This window comes from Macrobrachium rosenbergii, chromosome 5 (assembly GCF_040412425.1).
Source record: "Macrobrachium rosenbergii isolate ZJJX-2024 chromosome 5, ASM4041242v1, whole genome shotgun sequence".
Taxonomy (NCBI): domain Eukaryota; kingdom Metazoa; phylum Arthropoda; class Malacostraca; order Decapoda; family Palaemonidae; genus Macrobrachium; species Macrobrachium rosenbergii.
The window spans coordinates 65,899,922-65,918,775 of NC_089745.1; the positions used below are offsets into that span (position 1 = coordinate 65,899,922).

The 18,854-nt window shown below is 37.0% G+C and overlaps 1 protein-coding gene across 2 annotated transcripts in view; it reads right to left on the minus strand.

Annotated features, from left to right (window-relative positions):
- Nucleotides 1-383: 383 nt before the first annotated feature.
- The window catches only part of LOC136838862 (uncharacterized), a 95,626-nt gene continuing 77,155 nt past the window's right edge, over nt 384-18,854 (minus strand). For both annotated transcript variants that reach the window (XM_067104523.1, XM_067104522.1), the window contains exons 10-11: nt 12,509-12,734; nt 384-6,464 (exon numbers count right to left, since the gene is read on the minus strand). In XM_067104523.1, coding sequence (XP_066960624.1) covers nt 6,342-6,464; nt 12,509-12,734 — 349 coding nt within the window. In that variant the 3' untranslated portion in view covers nt 384-6,341. The remainder of the gene's footprint in view (nt 6,465-12,508; nt 12,735-18,854) is intronic.

Consider the following 18,854-nt stretch of genomic DNA (forward strand, 5'->3'; position numbering starts at 1 on the left):
GCCGGACGATGGAATCAGGTTGAAAACTGAGTTGCAAGATTTGACCAAGACTAACAAACAAACAGACAAAAAAGCAAGCTAAATAAAAGTGTATAAAAAGAGCCTGTAGTTTCTGCAAGGACAGATTTAGAATCCTCTTCTGCCACCTAAAAGCTCTGTGACTATGCTTTTTATTTCAAGAGGAGGTCCTCTCAAGGACTCAGACTAAATAGTCTTTCACATGACAATGAAATCAACTGGAATATAAAATTTAGGTTAAAGGCTAAGTGCTGGGACCTATGAGATCATTCACTGCTGAAAATAATGTTGAAAAATTTATTTGGAGAGGGCGGAAAGTAAGATGGAAGAAAGGGAATAAGAATGGAGGTATGGTAAAAGGAATGAAAGGGGTTACAGCTGGAGGCTGAAGGGACACTGAAAAGAACCTCAAGTAATGTCTACGGAAGACTTAAAGGTTGCACACCTTATCCAATGGGTGACTCGTACGAAGTGTGAAATATGAAATTCTTTTCAAGACATAATTAATTTTTTGTGTACAAACCCACCACTGACATCACTGCCTCGTTCATACGTCTTTGGGAAACCTGGACAACCTCATTTCAAATAACAATTGGATCAATTGCTGGATAGTTGGCAGCAACACATACCTACCCTTGTTCCATGCAGGTGAGAACATACTATCTGTGGCTGCAAGAAGAAAATGAGGTTGAGAGGTGGGCCACCATTTATAAATGACGGGTTTGTGCACAAAAAAGAAAACTGGTACTATGGAACTGCATTTGTCTGTTGTGCAAACCAGTCATTTATGTAATTGCCTAAATTCCAATTAAAGATGAAGGCTTTAGCTATTGAAGAAAAACCTGCAGAACAGCTGATTGGAGTGAAGGATCTGACATACAGTTCATGGGCTTAACATCAGTAAAGAACCAATGCTCTGAAAGAAAGTCGTAAATGCACTGGCTGAAACCCTGTGCAACTTGTAAAATGCGAGGTCTGTATACACAGCAAAGCTTTAGTAGCAAGAAGGGTGTACATCCTAACAGTTCCAACCTCACAAGCAAATATATGAAAAAATAGGAAGCATGACCCAGTGAAGGAATCAGGTCCTGTTTCCCTGAAGATGAAGTAGATTGTTCATGTGAGGTCCTATTTACATGAAGATGCGGCACATTATTCAAGTGGTTGTGTTCCAAGAGTCCATAAGGATGAAATTGGGTGATGCATGTGTCTGGTTCTCTTAGTGTGTTCCCTTCCAGGGAAGTCACAAAGAATAATGTTTCTGTGTGGATCTCCGAAAGTAATGAAGGGTAAGGACAAACTGAATGATAGTACCAACTGCTAATGCTTGCAGTCCTACTCTGGGGTTTGAGGAGGGTGAAAAAGGAGAATACCTAGCTGAGAACAATCTCTAGAAAGGGTATACTATACCTGCAATTTCATTCAACCCAGCTGTCCCTATAAAAGGCTACCCTGACTACTGGCAAAGGTCTTCTCAGGCTGAATCTTTTATCTTTAGGGAATCCAGATCTGATGAATTGGGGATGAGATACGTGAGAGGTCTGCCAACAGTACAGCTGAAAGTCTTAAACCAGCTACATCACCTTCCAGTGAGAAACCAAGTTTCCTGGGGATCAACCAAGTCACCAAAATCCAAAGATGGCATGTGACATCTATTGAAAAACAAAACTTCTGGCCATGTCTCTTGGCAGAATAGTGTACCACAGCAATGATGGGAAGAACCTGAAGACCCCCTTAAAAGAAGAAAAGGACTGACCCAGCCAATGGCCAAAACCCAGGGAGGATAGTTGTAAAGAGACTTTGGATCTTACTGCATTCTTGTAGTGGCCTGATATGGCCATCCTTGATGTGAGACATGTCTGGAAGGAAGCCATTACTATGTTCGCTTCAGTTCATGAGAAGACTTTGACAGTGCAACCTCCTGTCCTACCAATCCACTAAGCAAAGCTTGAAGACCTAGGAAAGGGGCTGTTTCTTGGGAAGAATAGCAACTCTCCTTTAAGGCAGGCTCCATTCCCCAAGACCAGGCTAATCACAATTGCAGGAAATCATCAAAAAAGGCCATTTGGTTCCTACCCTAGTGCTCCAACACTGCATGTTAATGGTCAAATATTTGGCTGCCTTCCTATAGAATGACATGATACCCATCAGACCAAGGAACTATACTGCAGTTCAGGAGGAGGAATCTTACCAAGCTACTGTAAAAAGCAAAACCATCTGAACTAAAACAAATATTGATCATGCAGACAAAACCATGTCCACTGAAGCACGAGAATGAATATCTTGCTTCACATCATGAAGCTTGCAATAGTACTACTGAGGTATAGAAAAGTACTATCCAGTGAAGGGACGAACATCAAAATGGCCAATCTCACAGTAAATTGTGACACTAATCTGAAGAGACTGAAAAAAGTTATATAGTTATAATGGTTGAGAACGTTTCTATGTCCACCAGTTGGAGTGGCTGGATTTTGTCCAACAGTGGGTGCTGGTGTCCTTAAATCTGGTCCATGTCAGCTATGGCTGAGGGGATCTGACTGCAGGCTCAGAAGCAGTAAAAGTGATACCAGTTTGAGGGTGAAAAGAGGTCTACAGGCAGTCCTCACTTATCGGTGGCGGCGGTTAACAGCGTTTCGGTTTTACAGCGCTTGGCTAATGGTGGTGTTAACTAGATTTTCAGTGACGGTAAGCGATTTTTGGCATCGGTAAGCAATTTATCGGCATCAGCAAGCAGTTTATCAGTGTCTGCAAGCAGTTAACAGCACCAGTAAGTGGTTTATTGGAACTTATGATGTCAGAAATGCCATTTATCGCCATAATTATTGGCGATTTTCTATTATTAGCACTCGCCCAGGAACGGAACCCCTGCCATTAACTGGGAATTCCTGATTTAGAATCGTTAGCGACTGAAGAGGAAAATGGACACATCTTCATCAAAGCAGTTAAACATCCCAGGATCTGTCTGGTGGTCTTTGGTCCAAGATCTTCCTCAAGAATAGTTGTAATCTGAAAATCAGGTTGATTTACTCCTGAAGTTACAGGTAAAAGCTTCCCTGCTTACCAACACAATACAGTACTCAGAAGTACCTCCAATGTCACAAGTCCTATAACATTGGGTGAAAATTTTCTCATCTTTTTCAGCAAAGGAGTTCCCAACATGCTGGACTGCAAACAGGAAGAACTTTAAACCGAGTCAAGAAAATTCTTCCAACCAGTCCACTTCTGAAATAGGTGGCAGAAACCCTCTGAGGGAACTGACAACATTCAGTAGTCAATGTATTCTAAGGAACAGTAATAAAATCTGAAAAAAGGGTTGTTCTTCCCCTTGGTAAAGTAAAGCCACTCATGGTAAGGATCTTGAAGTAGATGAATGAAGGCTTCTCAAACAACAGTAAGACTGCATTCAGTGTAGACAAATGAAGAAGGATAAATCCTGTGTTTGAAGGAGGTTATTGTGCGGTATGAAATCCAGTCATCTATATTACCCACTAAAGTTACTTTGCCCAACTGTATGTTGCTAGTCAACCATTCCAAGGTGTGAATTTTCATACTGGTAAACTTAGCTGCCAACTTCTCTGTATTGCTGAAGACAGAGATATGACCAAAGACAGGGAAGTACTGGCATTCTGGGTTTCAAATGGTGTAAAGGTTGTCATAATGACATCCCCATTCAGCACTGACTGATCCTAAAACTTTGCAGAGAATGATACCAGCAGAGAGCTAAGAGCCTCAGAAATTGTTCAAGCTAGGGTTGAAATAAAAGTTTTAACATCATTAACCTGATAAAAACTGGTCTCTCCCTAGAATCCCTGCCAACAACAGACTTGCCTCTTACCAAACTGAATTGCCCCTCCCAACATTAGTGGCAAATAACAAACATGCAGTCCAATTCAGGCAGGCGGTACTGACTTGGATGGCAGCCGGACTGCGCTGCATTGGAAAGGAACCAGGAAACATACACTAAACTGGGTGGCAAACTTCGGGAATCTCAGTAACTGGAAATGGGAGTCACATGCTGAACTTGCTCAGATGACACTGAGCTGAAAACCAACTCTGGTGTCAGGTTCTAGTGAAGATTCTGGTGGAGACAGATGGCTATAAATGACCAGGTTGTCCCAAGGACCTGATGGGAGAATGTATTCAGACAAGGATATTTGGATGGTGGTTGAAAAGGGACCTCCCTCAGCAACTGTGGTGAAGGAAAAACATTTCACTGATTCTGGGCATGTCCTTAGCAGAACGGACCAGCTGCTTGAGGAACCCCAGAAAGCATAAAAGGAGGGCTGCTTCCCTGGAAACATTTTAAGTGGTAAAAATGAGAAAGAAAAACAAGACAGACAAAGTTATGAAATTTGTATTACTAAAGTCAGCAAACTTACCAAACAAACTTTCAGCAATTTGATATCTTACTGAAAATCTTAATTACCCTGTACAGACTAACTAAATCTTCCATTTAATGACATCACATAAAATGGACAGGAAAAAAGGTTAAGAAATTAATTTTCAATGATTATGCAGTGAAACATCATTAACTACATGTATTCATTATGTTATATTATCACATTCAAGTATTACCAGAATTTCACAATTATAAGAAATTAAGAAAGCCTTACAGAAGGCCAGCAAAATAACAAAGCAATATGTTACATAAGATGCCTTAGCTACAATTACAGAATATAATATAGAAGTTTCAACATAATTACACACATGAAAACCGATGCACCAAAAGCTAACATATGCTAAGGACCAACAGTTTATGAGCACTCATTGTAAACCATTCATTTTACTGCCAGAAGAGTAATGGAGAACAAGAACGACAATTTAAAACAATGAGATACTGTATAAGTAAAAAAATTGACATAGATCTAAGATACAATAACAACAGAAGATGGTGAAGTGCAAAATCAACAAACACTATTAGCTCATTTGTGTACCTAATTTCAGCTATGTTTCACTTGGTAATATACTGAGAGGAAGGAAAAATAAAAAAATTATAAAAACATGTACAATAAATGAACCAGTAGGCTAAAAATACAAGAATATAGAACAATAGTAAAGAAAACGAGGTATAAGTACAGTACTTGATAGCAATCATTACCTTGTTAAGTAAGACTATCACTAAATCACAACCTACCAATCTTATGAAAATTCTTGAATAATGAATGCTGATACATGAAAATATGTTTCTATGTGGTAAATAAAATACAAGTAACTCCTTAGGGAAAGGTAAGGTGGTGAAGCACTTCTTTCAATAACATAAAATAATTAAGAGTGCGGAAGTGATAAATACTATGTTGGTTATGAATTTAACAAGAATAATTTTTCCTTGTTTCTTGCAACAATTCTGTTTATCTCATTAGCTTTCATTTACATCAAAATGTATTACTTGTACTTTTTACAAATTCTGACCAAAAAAGACTACAAGCATATCTTTCTCACATATGAATTAACTGTTAAAAATGATGAAGAATAAGAGTGAACTTTTCAAGTTCAGTATTATTTTCATTATTGACAAGATAAACCCGACTCATACAGAACAAGCCTACAGTCAGGTGCCACCGATTTGAAATTCAAGCTTCCAAAGAATATGGTGTTCATTTGAAAGAAATCAGAGAAGATAATAAGAAATACAGAGAATAGAGAAAGTCAAGTTTTAGGGTAGTAATGCACTACATCACTTGGACTTTTCAAGTTCAGTAATACTACTACATGTTAAAAATGCATACACAGCAGTGCTGGTGAATGAATAACATAAATCAAAGGGCAAACATACAAAAAAAAAAATAAACTTTCAGAAGAAATAATGTAGGCTTGAAATAAACTGTGTTTGGAATATTATAACTACATATCCTGAAGATAACTTGGAATAAGTTCCAAGACTCATTTAAAATGCTTCTATGAACACCATGTACTGTACAAAAGTAACAATGTAACTTGGCAAAAAATTTTTTTATTACTATGAACATAAAACAGCAATGAAAACACATCAGTTAATGAACCAGAACAACTGGTTAACTACCATGACTCTGTACATTTGATGAATTTGATGAGTAAAAGATGAGGGCCAAAATATAAGATGAGTTTTTATAGTGTTATGGCGAAACACTTACTACAATAGCTGCCAAAGGAAAGTTGTGTAAGTACCATATGTTTACTAGATGCTAGTCCATAATGATCAAAATAGAGTACAAAACTCTAAAAGATACAATTAACAGTTACTGTACTGCCTTCTGCATGCCATACAAATACTATGTTCTTTAACAGGCCTCTAAAGTTCTACATTAAACATTTTCTACTAGTATATTTATACAGAAAGAAGCCCATTACAAGTGATGTTGCCACCTCTTGATAAAACGATGTACAGCACGACATACTTCCAGTGGAGCATCAGTCATCAACTCATGACCTCCCCCAGGAATCATTTCTAAAAAGGCCCTTGGAATTGTCTGGAAGAGAGCAAAATAAGACATGAGCTAAATTAAAAAAAGGTTCTAAGGCATGAATAGCACCAAAAACTAATACTATAGACTACATGAAAACCTCTATTTAACACCATCAAAGGCTTTAAACAGAAATTAACTGACCCAACATTCATGGCCTCTGAATGACCAATACATTCATATATCCATTTAACAAACAGAAGAGTAGAAGTAGTCTACACATGTCCCTACAGATCACTGGGCCTCCAGCAGCCAAATGTTGCACTTTTTAATTAGTATGAACTATTAGATGTCAAATTTATTCCATCATAAACCCATTATTTATAATAAAACCAAATCTTATTAAGAAGGAATGGATTACACTGCTGCTGGCCCCAACCTGGATGTTTGGTGCCTGTAGGATCTAAATAGAATTCTGGGGAATATGATTGATACCTCTACCCAAGGCTCTGTGAGGAAAATAGGACTGTAAAAGCAGAGAAGAAATCATGCTGACAATAAAATATACGAGTCTGTAACTACACACTGCCTGTGTGATCAGAGTAAGGACTGGAAAGAGCCATTATGCAAGATGTAGTGGCAATTAATCATGAAAGTCCAACACATATGAATGATGCAAGGAGGGAAAGTGACCCAGAATCCAAGGTGTGTTTGTCAACCTTGGCCTACCCATGCACCTTAAGTGAGATGCAAACTTGTCCCAAAAGAGCTGGGAATACTACACAATAGGTGAGCAATGGTTGTAGGAATGGAAAGAGTTTCCAGGGGCCTACTGGTGTTCTCCTGAAAAAGAGGAAGGGAGTCTGTCTGTCCTGTCCCAGATACATAAAACCAAAGTTCTCATTAATGGGGTTCAAGTAATTCCAAACCCAGTGTGCTAAATGAAAGTAGAAACCATGTTTTCTCTTGCATGAATGGAAATTCCTTCATTTAAAGGACACCGATCCAAGAGGTAGAGCCAAGTTTGACTTCTAGTTGGATGGTGCTCAAGTAGGAAGCAGTATGAGTACCATGACCAGACACAAGCAGAGAGAATAAAAAACAACCTCAAAACTAACAGAGAATGAGGTGTAGTAGCTGTAAGGCAGAATAAAAGGAATTATAACATAACTATTTCTCAAGTCCAGTTAAAGAAATCAAGATGATTAGAGAGAAAACTCAAGAGGTTGAAGACTGCAGGAGATCTCTAATTCCTCCCAAAATGAGTCAAGAAAATATTGCAAAAACTACAGAGGAGTCATGTGACCTGGCACTGACTCAATAGGAAGAAAGCCTGACTGGAAGAACAAGCTGTCATGGAAGAGCCAACACCATGCAAGATGACACAAAAATGTTTTGAGTTTCCCAAAGGAAAACCATTTTTTTAACTGCCTGACAAAAGCAGAGTCCCAAGATCCTCCAGTGAAGAGTCTACGATTGATCTGACTTGACGGCTGCAGAAACTTGTTAAAAGTGAGTAGACAAATGAGCAAGTGTTAAGAAATCCTCTCTGTTGCAGAAGTCTGCCTAAGATGTCTAGCCTTCTTGGAGGATTCAATGGCCAGGTCCTCAAAAAGATAAAATAGGGGGAGGAAAAAACTAAATGAAGAAACAGAAATAACACCCAGATAACACCAGGGGGTATTTTAAACTGTCAGTTTCTCTGAGATGAATAAAAATTTATTTTTATATACAGAAATCACCATTGAAAATTAGCAAGTTTTTAACAAGTCGTCACTGTACTGCAACTCAATAAACGTGTTATTTACAATAACCAACACAGCCAAACTGCCTTTTTCTAGATTTGGTTGTTTATGTCAGTACTTGTTTTTTATGAGTGTTTTGCATGCAATAGTAATGAATTCTTACACAAGCCACAAGTTTGGTAATCCTGGTTGAATGTATGGCGATTCGCATTTAACTTACGGAACCTTTGCTTCTATGCCTATTTATTAGTTAAAAGCTAACTTGCATACTGTATATGCATTATCAGTGAAATCTACCAAAACTCATACAGGCACAGGAAGCCTCTCCTAGAATAATCTACCAGAAAAGAAACTTGAAAAATATGCACAGCCTCATGTAATCTACTGAAAATGTATTTCTCACCATACATGATATTATAAATTTATGTGATGAAATCATATTTGAGGACAAAATTTTAAGAAATGCATAACAGAAGAGTAGACATATAACCAAATTATGGTTCTTTTGTAATGCTGTTTATTTTTTAGTTTTATGGAATGCTTTTGTTGGTAATAAAATGTGCTTATTTACAGAGCAACATTCAGTTCTGAAATCTGAAAAAATCTAAAACTGAAATACAGCTGTTCCAAGGGGTTTTGGATATGGGACTGCAAAACATGTACCTTACCATAGCCGATTCACTTAAGGTAGATTCTTGGGCCTACGAGACGTTTGTTTGGCGGCCTCTGATTGGCTGGTACAGGCAGTCCCCGGTTAATGGCGATCCGGTTTTACGGCACTTGTCTAGCGATGAAAATTGGCAGTTTTTGGCGCCGAAAATCGCCGATTTCCGCTTATCGGTAACGATAATTGGGTATCGGCGCCGATACATACCTAACAGAGGTGCTGATAACTGAAAATCGGCGCTTTTCATCACCTGGTAACCACCAAAAATCGCCGAAAAAGCGCCGGAAATCGCCGATTTTCGGTTATCATCACACCCCAGAACAGAACCCCCGCCGATAACTGTGGACGGCCTGTGCCGGGATGTAGGCGACTCGCTCATTGTCTCATTTTTAAGTATGTAACTCAGAAAACTAGCAATATGTTTATATATTTCTTCATTTATCTCATGTTTTGAACAAGATAAAAAAGTTTTGGTCGTACCATAGGATTCAGTATTAATTGTACCACTAAATATGATTTCCTGAAATTAATACGATAAAATAAAAAGGAATTACAATGAGTAAAAGTGAAGAGAGAAGCATTTAATTCTTTATACCTGTTTTTACTTATCATCGGATTTTGCATCATTCATGCGATCAAGATAAAATAAAACTTGCGTTTTCATACAATAAATTCACTATGAATACTCTGGTGCTTTCAGATTTTAGATGCGTGTGATATGTGAAGAAAAAATGAAGAATATGTCTTATTAGGTTGCATCTGTTCTTGATGCAGTTTGCCAAGAGACGGTGATGATGATCTGCCCGACACTGCGTTGGTCCTCTCAGCCGTTGACAGTTGCCAATTAGTGATATGAGAAGTTTGCAGTTTCGGCAATATTTGCTGTATTATTGTCATTACATTTTCTGTAAATAACTGCATAGAATTCCCATTATGACTGTCGAACACTTTCACTTCAGTATTATACTGTATATGTTTGTATGTCTGGACATACCTGATACAAAAAAAAAAAATAATCAGATGGATGCATCTGGACGTGTTGGGTTCAATTTAGTTTAGAAATCTGCATACATACTGTAGACTACATGATAAATAACAGGCCTACATAATGATGAGTTCATTATTATGGCTGCTCATTTCTCTGGTCAATAACATCAAAAGTTTATTTTTCATATGTTCGTTCAATGAACGAAAGTACATTTTTTATTTCTTACCATAAAATCTGTTGGCGATGTCTAAACTGAAGCCAGCACATCCAGATGCATCCATCTGATTATTTTTTTTTTCGTATCAGGTATGTCCAGACATAAAACATATATATTGGAGTGAAAATGTTCGACAGTTATAATGGGAATTCTATGCATTTATTTACAGAAAATGTAATGCCAATAATACAGCAAATATTGCCGAAACTGCAAACTTCTCATATCGCTAATTGGCAACTGTCAACGGCTGAGAGGACCAACGCAGTGTCAGGCAGATCATCATCACCGTCTCTTGGCAAACTGCATCAAGAACGGATACAACATAATAAGGAATATTCTGCATTTTCTCTTCACATATCACACGCATCTAAAATCTGAAAGCACCAGAGTATTCATGGTGAATTTATTGTATGAAAACGCAAATTTTATTTTATCTTGATCGCATGAATGATGCAAAATCCGATGATAAGTAAAAACAGGTATAAAGATTTAAATGCTTCTCTCTTCACTTTTACTCATTGTAATTCCTTTGTGTTTTATCTTATTAATTTCAGGGAATCATTTTTAGTGGTACAATTAGTACCGAATCCTATGGTATGACCAAAACTTTTTTATCTTGTTCAAAACATGAGATAAATGAAGAAATATATAAACATATTGCTAGTTTTCTGAGTTACATACTTAAAAATGAGACAATGAGCAAGTCGCCTATCTCCCAGTACCAGCCACTCAGAGGCCGCCAAACAAACGTCTCGTAGGCCCAAGAATCTACCTTAAGTGAATCGGCTATAGTACCAGTTCTGAATTACAAAATCTTTGCTTAACTTAGGTCTCCCTAGAATAATGAAATGAACTGCATACGTATATCAAAGAAATTAGAAATCCAAACCTAACTAAACTTGAAGTAAGTTACTCTTCTATCTGACTTATAGATTTCTTAGCAAGCTACCACCACAACAGAATGAAAACCATCCAATCAGTTGTTTATAACTAACTATGTCTTCATAAAACCAAATAAAAGTTGGATAATTCCCTATTGATAAGCAAAAATACTGTATATACTCATATATCATGCAACCTTTGAAGACCTAATTTTGAAGCTAATTTAAGGGGGTCGCATCATACACAAGATATAAAATTAGTGTATGTTATATTCACACATTAGTATCGTATTATAAAATACAAACATAATGAATATGCATCTTTTCCATGGATCTTTTAAAAATTTATGCTTTACTTCACTGTATCCAATAATACTGTACAGACAGTGACCGGTTATCGACGGGACTCAGTTATTGGCGATCCGGTTTTTTGGCACTTGTCTAGCGACGAAAATCGGTGATTTTCGGCACCGATATGTGCCAATTTCCTCTTATCAGTGCCAATATATACCAAACAGAGGCCATTGGAACGGAATCCCCACCAACAACCGGGGACTGCCTCTATGTATTCTCATTTTACTATTGTATTAAAAAATACAAACACAGCGATCATTTGCCATTTGCACTGTTTGGGTTTTCGTGAATGTGGACAACGATACCATTCTGGAATTTTTGTTTTGGCATCAATTCAATTTCCATTTAAGATAACCATGGGGGAAAGTTTCGTCCCATCTGCCATACACATTAAAGCAACAGTAAAATGTGTTCTTTCATGCCCAGCAGTTTTGATTAAAATACTTTTCTCTCCAATTTTATTTGTGGTCAAGTTTGATGGCATATTGAAGTTTAGGGGTTTTCCATGTTGCCAATGCACAATAATTTATAGTCATTAGCAGCTTGAACACTGTTTTCTCAGCTTCAGCTACAAACTGCAGCTTAAATTTTGCAATATATTTCCTTGACAAGCTTTCTTCATAGTGAGTAAGGGTATAATGTAAAAATACATCAGTCCTATTCTACTTAATGTGCTTTGTAACTTAACTATGGTAATTGTTTCCTATCTTATGATGGTTGAAATGCAAGCAAAATAGTTGTTGTTATCTGATTGGATTGTTCATGGCAAAACAGCTGTTTCTCTTTTACTTGTTTATGGCTGTACACGTTTAGACAACAAATATAACATTGCTAACGATATTATTATCATTCTCTTTTACTTTTTTAACTTATTTAACTAGAAGATGGGATAAAGAGATGGAGGAAAAGAGGTTAGTCTACTGTAATCTGGTCTCTCAAAAGAGGAACTCACATGATACACAAGATACATAATAAACTCATTTTTCATGGGTGAATATTTGGGGGTCACACAATACACGAGATCGCACATTACACGAGTACAGTATATACAGTATAAATCATACACAAAATAAATGAAGGACAGAATGACTAAAGAAATCATTGAAAAAAATTATCACACAAACTGAAGTATCTGGGCCTCTCATGAATACAAAGAATGCCTCTCAAAGATACAAAAAACAATAATTGTGGCTGCCTGAGGCTCTGGGATCCACCTTCTTTCTTTAAGAGGTACCAAACATAATTCACATACACTCACCTTCTCCATTTCACACATTTCCACAAGACCAACTCGATCATCTTTCATACCATGAAGTAAGAGGGTTGGCACTGTAATACGTCGATGGAAAGCAACATCTCCTTCTGGCCAGTTCTGACCTTTGGCAACATATTCCAAAACATATCGTGGAGTTGGAGTCACAGAGTGCCCTGACAAAGTGCTTGCAGCAAAATGCTTTCCTCTAGGGGAATATAAAATATCACGGCTGAAAAGAAAACCAACGTACACTAATCATAAGGAAAGAATAATGTCAAAAGTTCACTCCCACAAGTACTAAAAACTATTTAAATTACATATAACATAATTTTACAAAAGGTTAAAATATATAAATAATTTAGGATTTATTTTTTAAATACTTACCTCTCTATTATATAGCTTTCACTTCTGTGCCAGCTTTGGTTCAACAGACTGAAACAAGACCTATCCTCTTTAGTTGTTTCCACAATCTAACAAGCTCTCTCCGCTTGCGATCAATTTCTGCATGATTTCGTTAAACTACAATTCAAAATAAAATAAAAGAACATCCAAAAACAAACCACAAGAAAACCAAGTACATTTAACAATCTGTCAATTTTATATCAAAACCGGCGACAGAAGTAGACTGACCGGTTACGAGTGTTTGTACCTATTGGTCCCTTGGTGGGGGTAGGGGAAGTAGATGGATAGAAAACAGTTACTCATAGAAAACAGAGTGCCCTCGCTTTCTGTTTCAATCTGCTAAACTACCACTGCATGGAAGTAAAAGCTATATAATGGAGAGGTAAGGTTTATTTTAAAATTATTTGTTTCACAGCAAATCCATATCTTTATATTTAGCCCAATTCTCTGGTTGATAAAATGCCCTATACAATCTAGTCTCCTAAAAAGTATACAGTAGTTAAAAAGTAGCTAGTAAATAGCTAACAGGTAAATTAAATTGATAACTTTTTTGTTATCTGTGAGCCTGCAAACTTCTCGTGAAATTCCAAAGACTTCTATCTGCTTTTTACAGAAATGATTTGCAATTGAATAATTACTCATCATTTCGCTATTCCCTCTTCAAGAAAAGTACTGTGTTTTTATTCACTGTTATAGTTGCACAATATTGTGATTTTCTTCATCTATTCCCTGGCAGACAGCTATGCCTGCACTTGTAATTACCATCATGGTGATCCATAATTATGGAACTCCCCTATACAGTATACTGCTTCTTAAGGACAGTCACATTTTCTTCAATTAGGTTCCATTTTTCATATTTTTGTTTATATTTTGGCATTTTCATTCATTTTTTTTTTTGTCTGCATCAGGTAATGATCAACAACCAATAAACTGGTTAGAAAAAATTAAGCTAAGTTAGCTTAAGTCAGGTTTAGATTGAGTATAGGGTTTTATTAGGTTCAAGTTTGTTATAAGTGTTCTGTAAGTTTTTTTTTTCTTTTTCATGTATGTATTCTTTATTTCATGCCCCTAATTTTTTTTCTCATGTCCCATTTTGACATTCTCCTTACGGATCCAGCCTACCTTACTGTAATTATGTTTTAGGTGCTTTTTTTTCTAATTTTTGTGAGTTTTGTATTTACTGCTTCATGTCAAATTTCAAAGATCAACAAGATACAAAAGAATACTTGTACAAACAGGCTGATGACGGTCACAAGACCATATATACAGTACATATATTCAAGAAGTGGCATTGGTTAGGGTAGCCAACAGAACTATCAATAAAATATCCATGGGCAAAAAGAAAGAGAGGAAAATACCTGTCAAAAGGAGGGATAGGTTACAACACCTTTAGATGAATAACACAATGTTAGGCAAAACATTTGTTTGAGTTCATGAATAACAGCTATCAGAGCGACAAGCTGAATGATTTACCTGAAGCTGATAATGACCTGAATGTAACTGTGACTGAATTCACAGTTTCTGAAGTGAAATCAACAAGAAAAAATATTCATAAACACCAAGTTATGATGGAATCCCTGGAAAGATGATTTTCACTGAAATCAAGATGATAGCCTGTACACCAACTCAACTGTTTTACATACTGTAATATGGAATGATGAAAGCTTGATGACAGCTAAGGTACTAGATAAAGGTGATGTAAGAGAATGTGGTATTTATAGACACATCAGCTGTAATGAAAATATTCAGTAAGCTTATCCTTAATATGCTGGAGAAAAAAATTGATAAAATAACTTAAGAGATGAACACGATAGTTTTCGAAAAGGCAGTTTTATAAATCTAATACTGTATTTGTGTTAAGAAAAATTGGGCAGCAATGTATGGAACTTAAAAATCCTCTTCTGATTGCTTTCACTTTTTATGACAAGACATTTGTGTGTCTAAAGAGCTGTTATGGAAAGTATAGCATCACAATGGCATTCTCATAACATATGAAAAGCTTATTTTGAAATTATCCAAGAACTAAATAGATGCAAAGTTAACAGGGTCTTGTCTCTTTTCAAGTAAAGAGTGGAATGCTACAAAGTAATTTTGTTTCTTCTAGCTCTTTGCCATTTAAAAGATTTTATAATGAGAAAAGTGGTTGGGGATGGAAGAGAACAACAGAAACTTGATAGACTTAGAATATGCATGATGCTATCTTAGTCAACATAACGCCAAAGATTTGCAAAGCTTACCTAATACAAAGTATAATTTATCTAGAGAGATGAGACTCAAAATAAATCTAAAAAAATACTAGTAATGAAGACAAAGTATGTGCAAGGGATAAAATAGCAGATGGAGAAAGGATTATTTAGACTGAGGAGAGACAATTACTTAACCTGGATCTTTCAAATATTCAGAATATTCAATGAAGGTTCTCTTGTGTTGGAATTCTGATAAACACAAAAAAGGCCAATCAAACAATGGGTAGGATGAATAAGCTTTGGATATCAAGTGGATTGAAACTGAATATGAAAGTAAATTATACTTAATCTGTACTGCAATCAGGACATGAATCATGGTTGACAAAGAAACTATTTAAAAGCTTTTCTTGACTTGAAAATAAAGCTTGAAGAACAATATTAGGAGTCAGATGGCAGTACAGTAGAGTAAGAAATTATACCATTGTAAGGAACAATCGTTTGTAGATTGTTCCCTTGGTGGATTGTTGCCTCCTTTATTTGTGTTTTTTTCGTGCTGGTGAGTTGACGTCTGTCGTGGAGTGCTTGACAGTGTCAGTCAGGTTCGTAACAGCAACAGGTCAGGTTTGTAGCAGCAACGAGCCAGGTTCTGGAGGGCAGAACGACCAATGGTCCAGGACAGCAGCAGGTATCCGTACCTGCGACTTTGCGAGTCAGATCCTGGCAGCAGAGCAGTGGAGAGTTTCTTGAGGATGAGATGGTTGCCGTGTCGGCTCTGTCATGGTCGTCGTAGATGGAGGAGGACGTCAGTACGTTTCTTGGAAGACGAGATGGTTGCCGTGTCGGCTCTGTCGCAGTCGTCAGTACTGGAGGAGGACGTCAGCACTGTGCTTGAGGACGAGATGGTTGTCGTTTCGACTCTGTCGGAGTTGTCCTGCAGTGTTCCTGTCAAGCGGCTTGGGGCTATTTCGACGACTCTATTGAGTTCATCTGCTGATATTCATTGCTTTGCAGCCTTTTAATATTTATGATTTTGTATGTTTATGATTTGATAATCTATTTTACTGATTTGATAATTTATTGCTCTGGCTTTTATTTTTAGATTCTGACTTTATGTAATGTAATTATTGTGCTGCTAATGTTTATTACGTTTTTTTTGACTCGTCATTTGTAATGTTTTTCTGACTAGTTTATTGTTGCTGCTGCTGTTAAGAGTTTAATTCATTTGTATAATGTTCATTTTATTTATTCTAATTGAACCTTGACTCAACTGTACATTATGTAAATAAAACTTAACTTTGTAAATAAATTAATTTTAAGGTAATTTTTCGTTTTGTTCTGCTCCTCCCTCCTTTGTTTGTCACCTCTCGTCAGTCATTACAGCCCAATTGCTTGTTTATTTTAAAGAACCTGTCAATCTCGAGAGGCGAGATCTTAATATTGGCGACCTTAGGCCAGGGTTGGTTCTGTTTTGGCTGGCGGGGGTGTGGCAGCATCAGGGGAGAGTATTTTGTTTGTAAAAAAAAAAATTTTTATTGAATTTTTTTTTTCTGTTAGGTGGGAAGGTGTTAGGAACAATCGTTTGTAGATTGTTCCCTCCTTTATTTGTGTTTTTTTCGTGCTGGTGAGTTGACGTCTGTCGTGGAGTGCTTGACAGCGTCAGTCAGGTTCGTAACAGCAACAAGTCAGGTTCGTAACAGCAACAAGTCAGGTTCGTAACAGCAACAGGTCAGGTTCGTAGCAGCAACGAGCCAGGTTCTGGAGGGCAGAACGACCGATGGTCCAGGACAGCAGCAGGTATCCGTACCTGCGACTTTGCGAGTCAGATCCTGGCAGCAGAGCAGTGGAGAGTTTCTTGAGGACGAGATGGTTGCCATGTCGGCTCTGTCATGGTCGTCGTAGATGGCGGAGGACGTCAGTACGTTTCTTGGAAGACGAGATGGTTGCCGTGTCGGCTCTGTCGCGGTCGTCGGTACTGGAGGAGGACGTCAGCACTGTGCTTGAGGACGAGATGGTTGTCGTTTCGACTCTGTCGGAGTTGTCCTGCAGTGTTCCTGTCAAGCAGCTTGGGGCTATTTCGACGACTCTATTGAGTTCGTCTGCTGATATTCATTGCTTTGCAGCCTGTTAATATTTATGATTTTGTATGTTTATGATTTGATAATCTATTTTACTGATTTGATAATTTATTGCTCTGGCTTTTATTTTTAGATTCTGACTTTATGTAATGTAATTATTGTGCTGCTAATGTTTATTACGTTTTTTTTGACTCGTCATTTGTAATGTTTTTCTGACTAGTTTATTGTTGCTGCTGCTGTTAAGAGTTTAATTCATTTGTATAATGTTCACTTTATTTATTCTACTTGAACCTTGACTCAACTGTACATTATGTAAATAACTTAATTTTGTAAATAAATTAATTTTAAGGTAACTTTTTCGTTTTGTTCTGCTCCTCCCTCCTTTGTTTGTCACCTCTCGTCAGTCATTACAGCCCAATTGCTTGTTTATTTTAAAGAACCTGTCAATCTCGAGAGGCAAGATCATAATAACCATAAGGAAATTATGGAGTTTAATATGCAAATGAGATAAAGATGGAAAGGGAGATGGAGATGGCTGGACATGTCCTCCACACAACCCCTGGGAGAACATTATGTGACAATGTCAACCAGGCTCTCATGGGCACCAGAAGAGCTGGAAGACCCAAACCTACTTGGCCCAGAACTATAAACTTGGAGACTAGAGATGTGTCGAGATTTGTGGAAGGTAAAGCGCGGGAAAGACATCAGTGGCAGAATTCCACAGAGGCACTGGAGGTGATGATGATGATGATGATGGTGACACAAACAGTAATCTACTTTTGTTGCTTACTGCACGAAGTGTTCTAAAGTGTTCTATAAGTATTTGATATAAGCATTACAAACTTGTGTTCTTATGCATAACAGCTTTTTTATATATTGTATTTTTCCTTTATCATTGTCCCAGCTAACTCTTAACATTCACTTTTTTACATTCGTGATTTTGTGATGTCCTTGAGAAGTTGTATGACTAAACCATAAAATACTTTCACATCTGATTCTATGCAGCAGTTACCAGGACCTGAATGTCACACAGTTGAAGCATTTTAAGTATAGAGCACAGCAAGAAGTGCTCTACATAGCCACCAACAAATATTCCTTCTGCATTGAAGTCTCTAGAACATCAGTACATCAGTTTCCCTACAATGTGAATTAAGATTTGTCTCCTGTTTTGGTAAAGCAACCTTTTATCTTCATAGTAAGCTTTAACTATGTTTCTCAGCTCTCTTCCACTTCATCCCTGTGCTATGGCATTCATGTTCAGTACAGTTCTTATGTGCTTAACTTTAGCTCCTGGGATGAGGAATACAGTAAACCCACATTTGCATTCTCATGATTCACAGACTCACAGATTCACATGATTTTCAGTGGAACATATCTATAAATTATTTGCGAAAAAATGTAACGTTAGTTTAACCAGACCACTGAGTTAATATTAACTCTCCTAGGGCTGGCCCGAAGGATTAGACAAGCTATTTAAACTCTAATAATTTAATTAAACCTATCGACATATGTTAATCTAAGAACTAATTAAGTTAATTAGGAATATATTATAAATTATTCTATGAATCTTATATTTTATCGTATAAATGATTAAATTTAAGGAATTTTAAAATATTAAAAAGTGAAAATTTGTCATTTTCTGACAGTATATCTTTAAAGGAATATCTTCTAAATAAAATGTCTCTT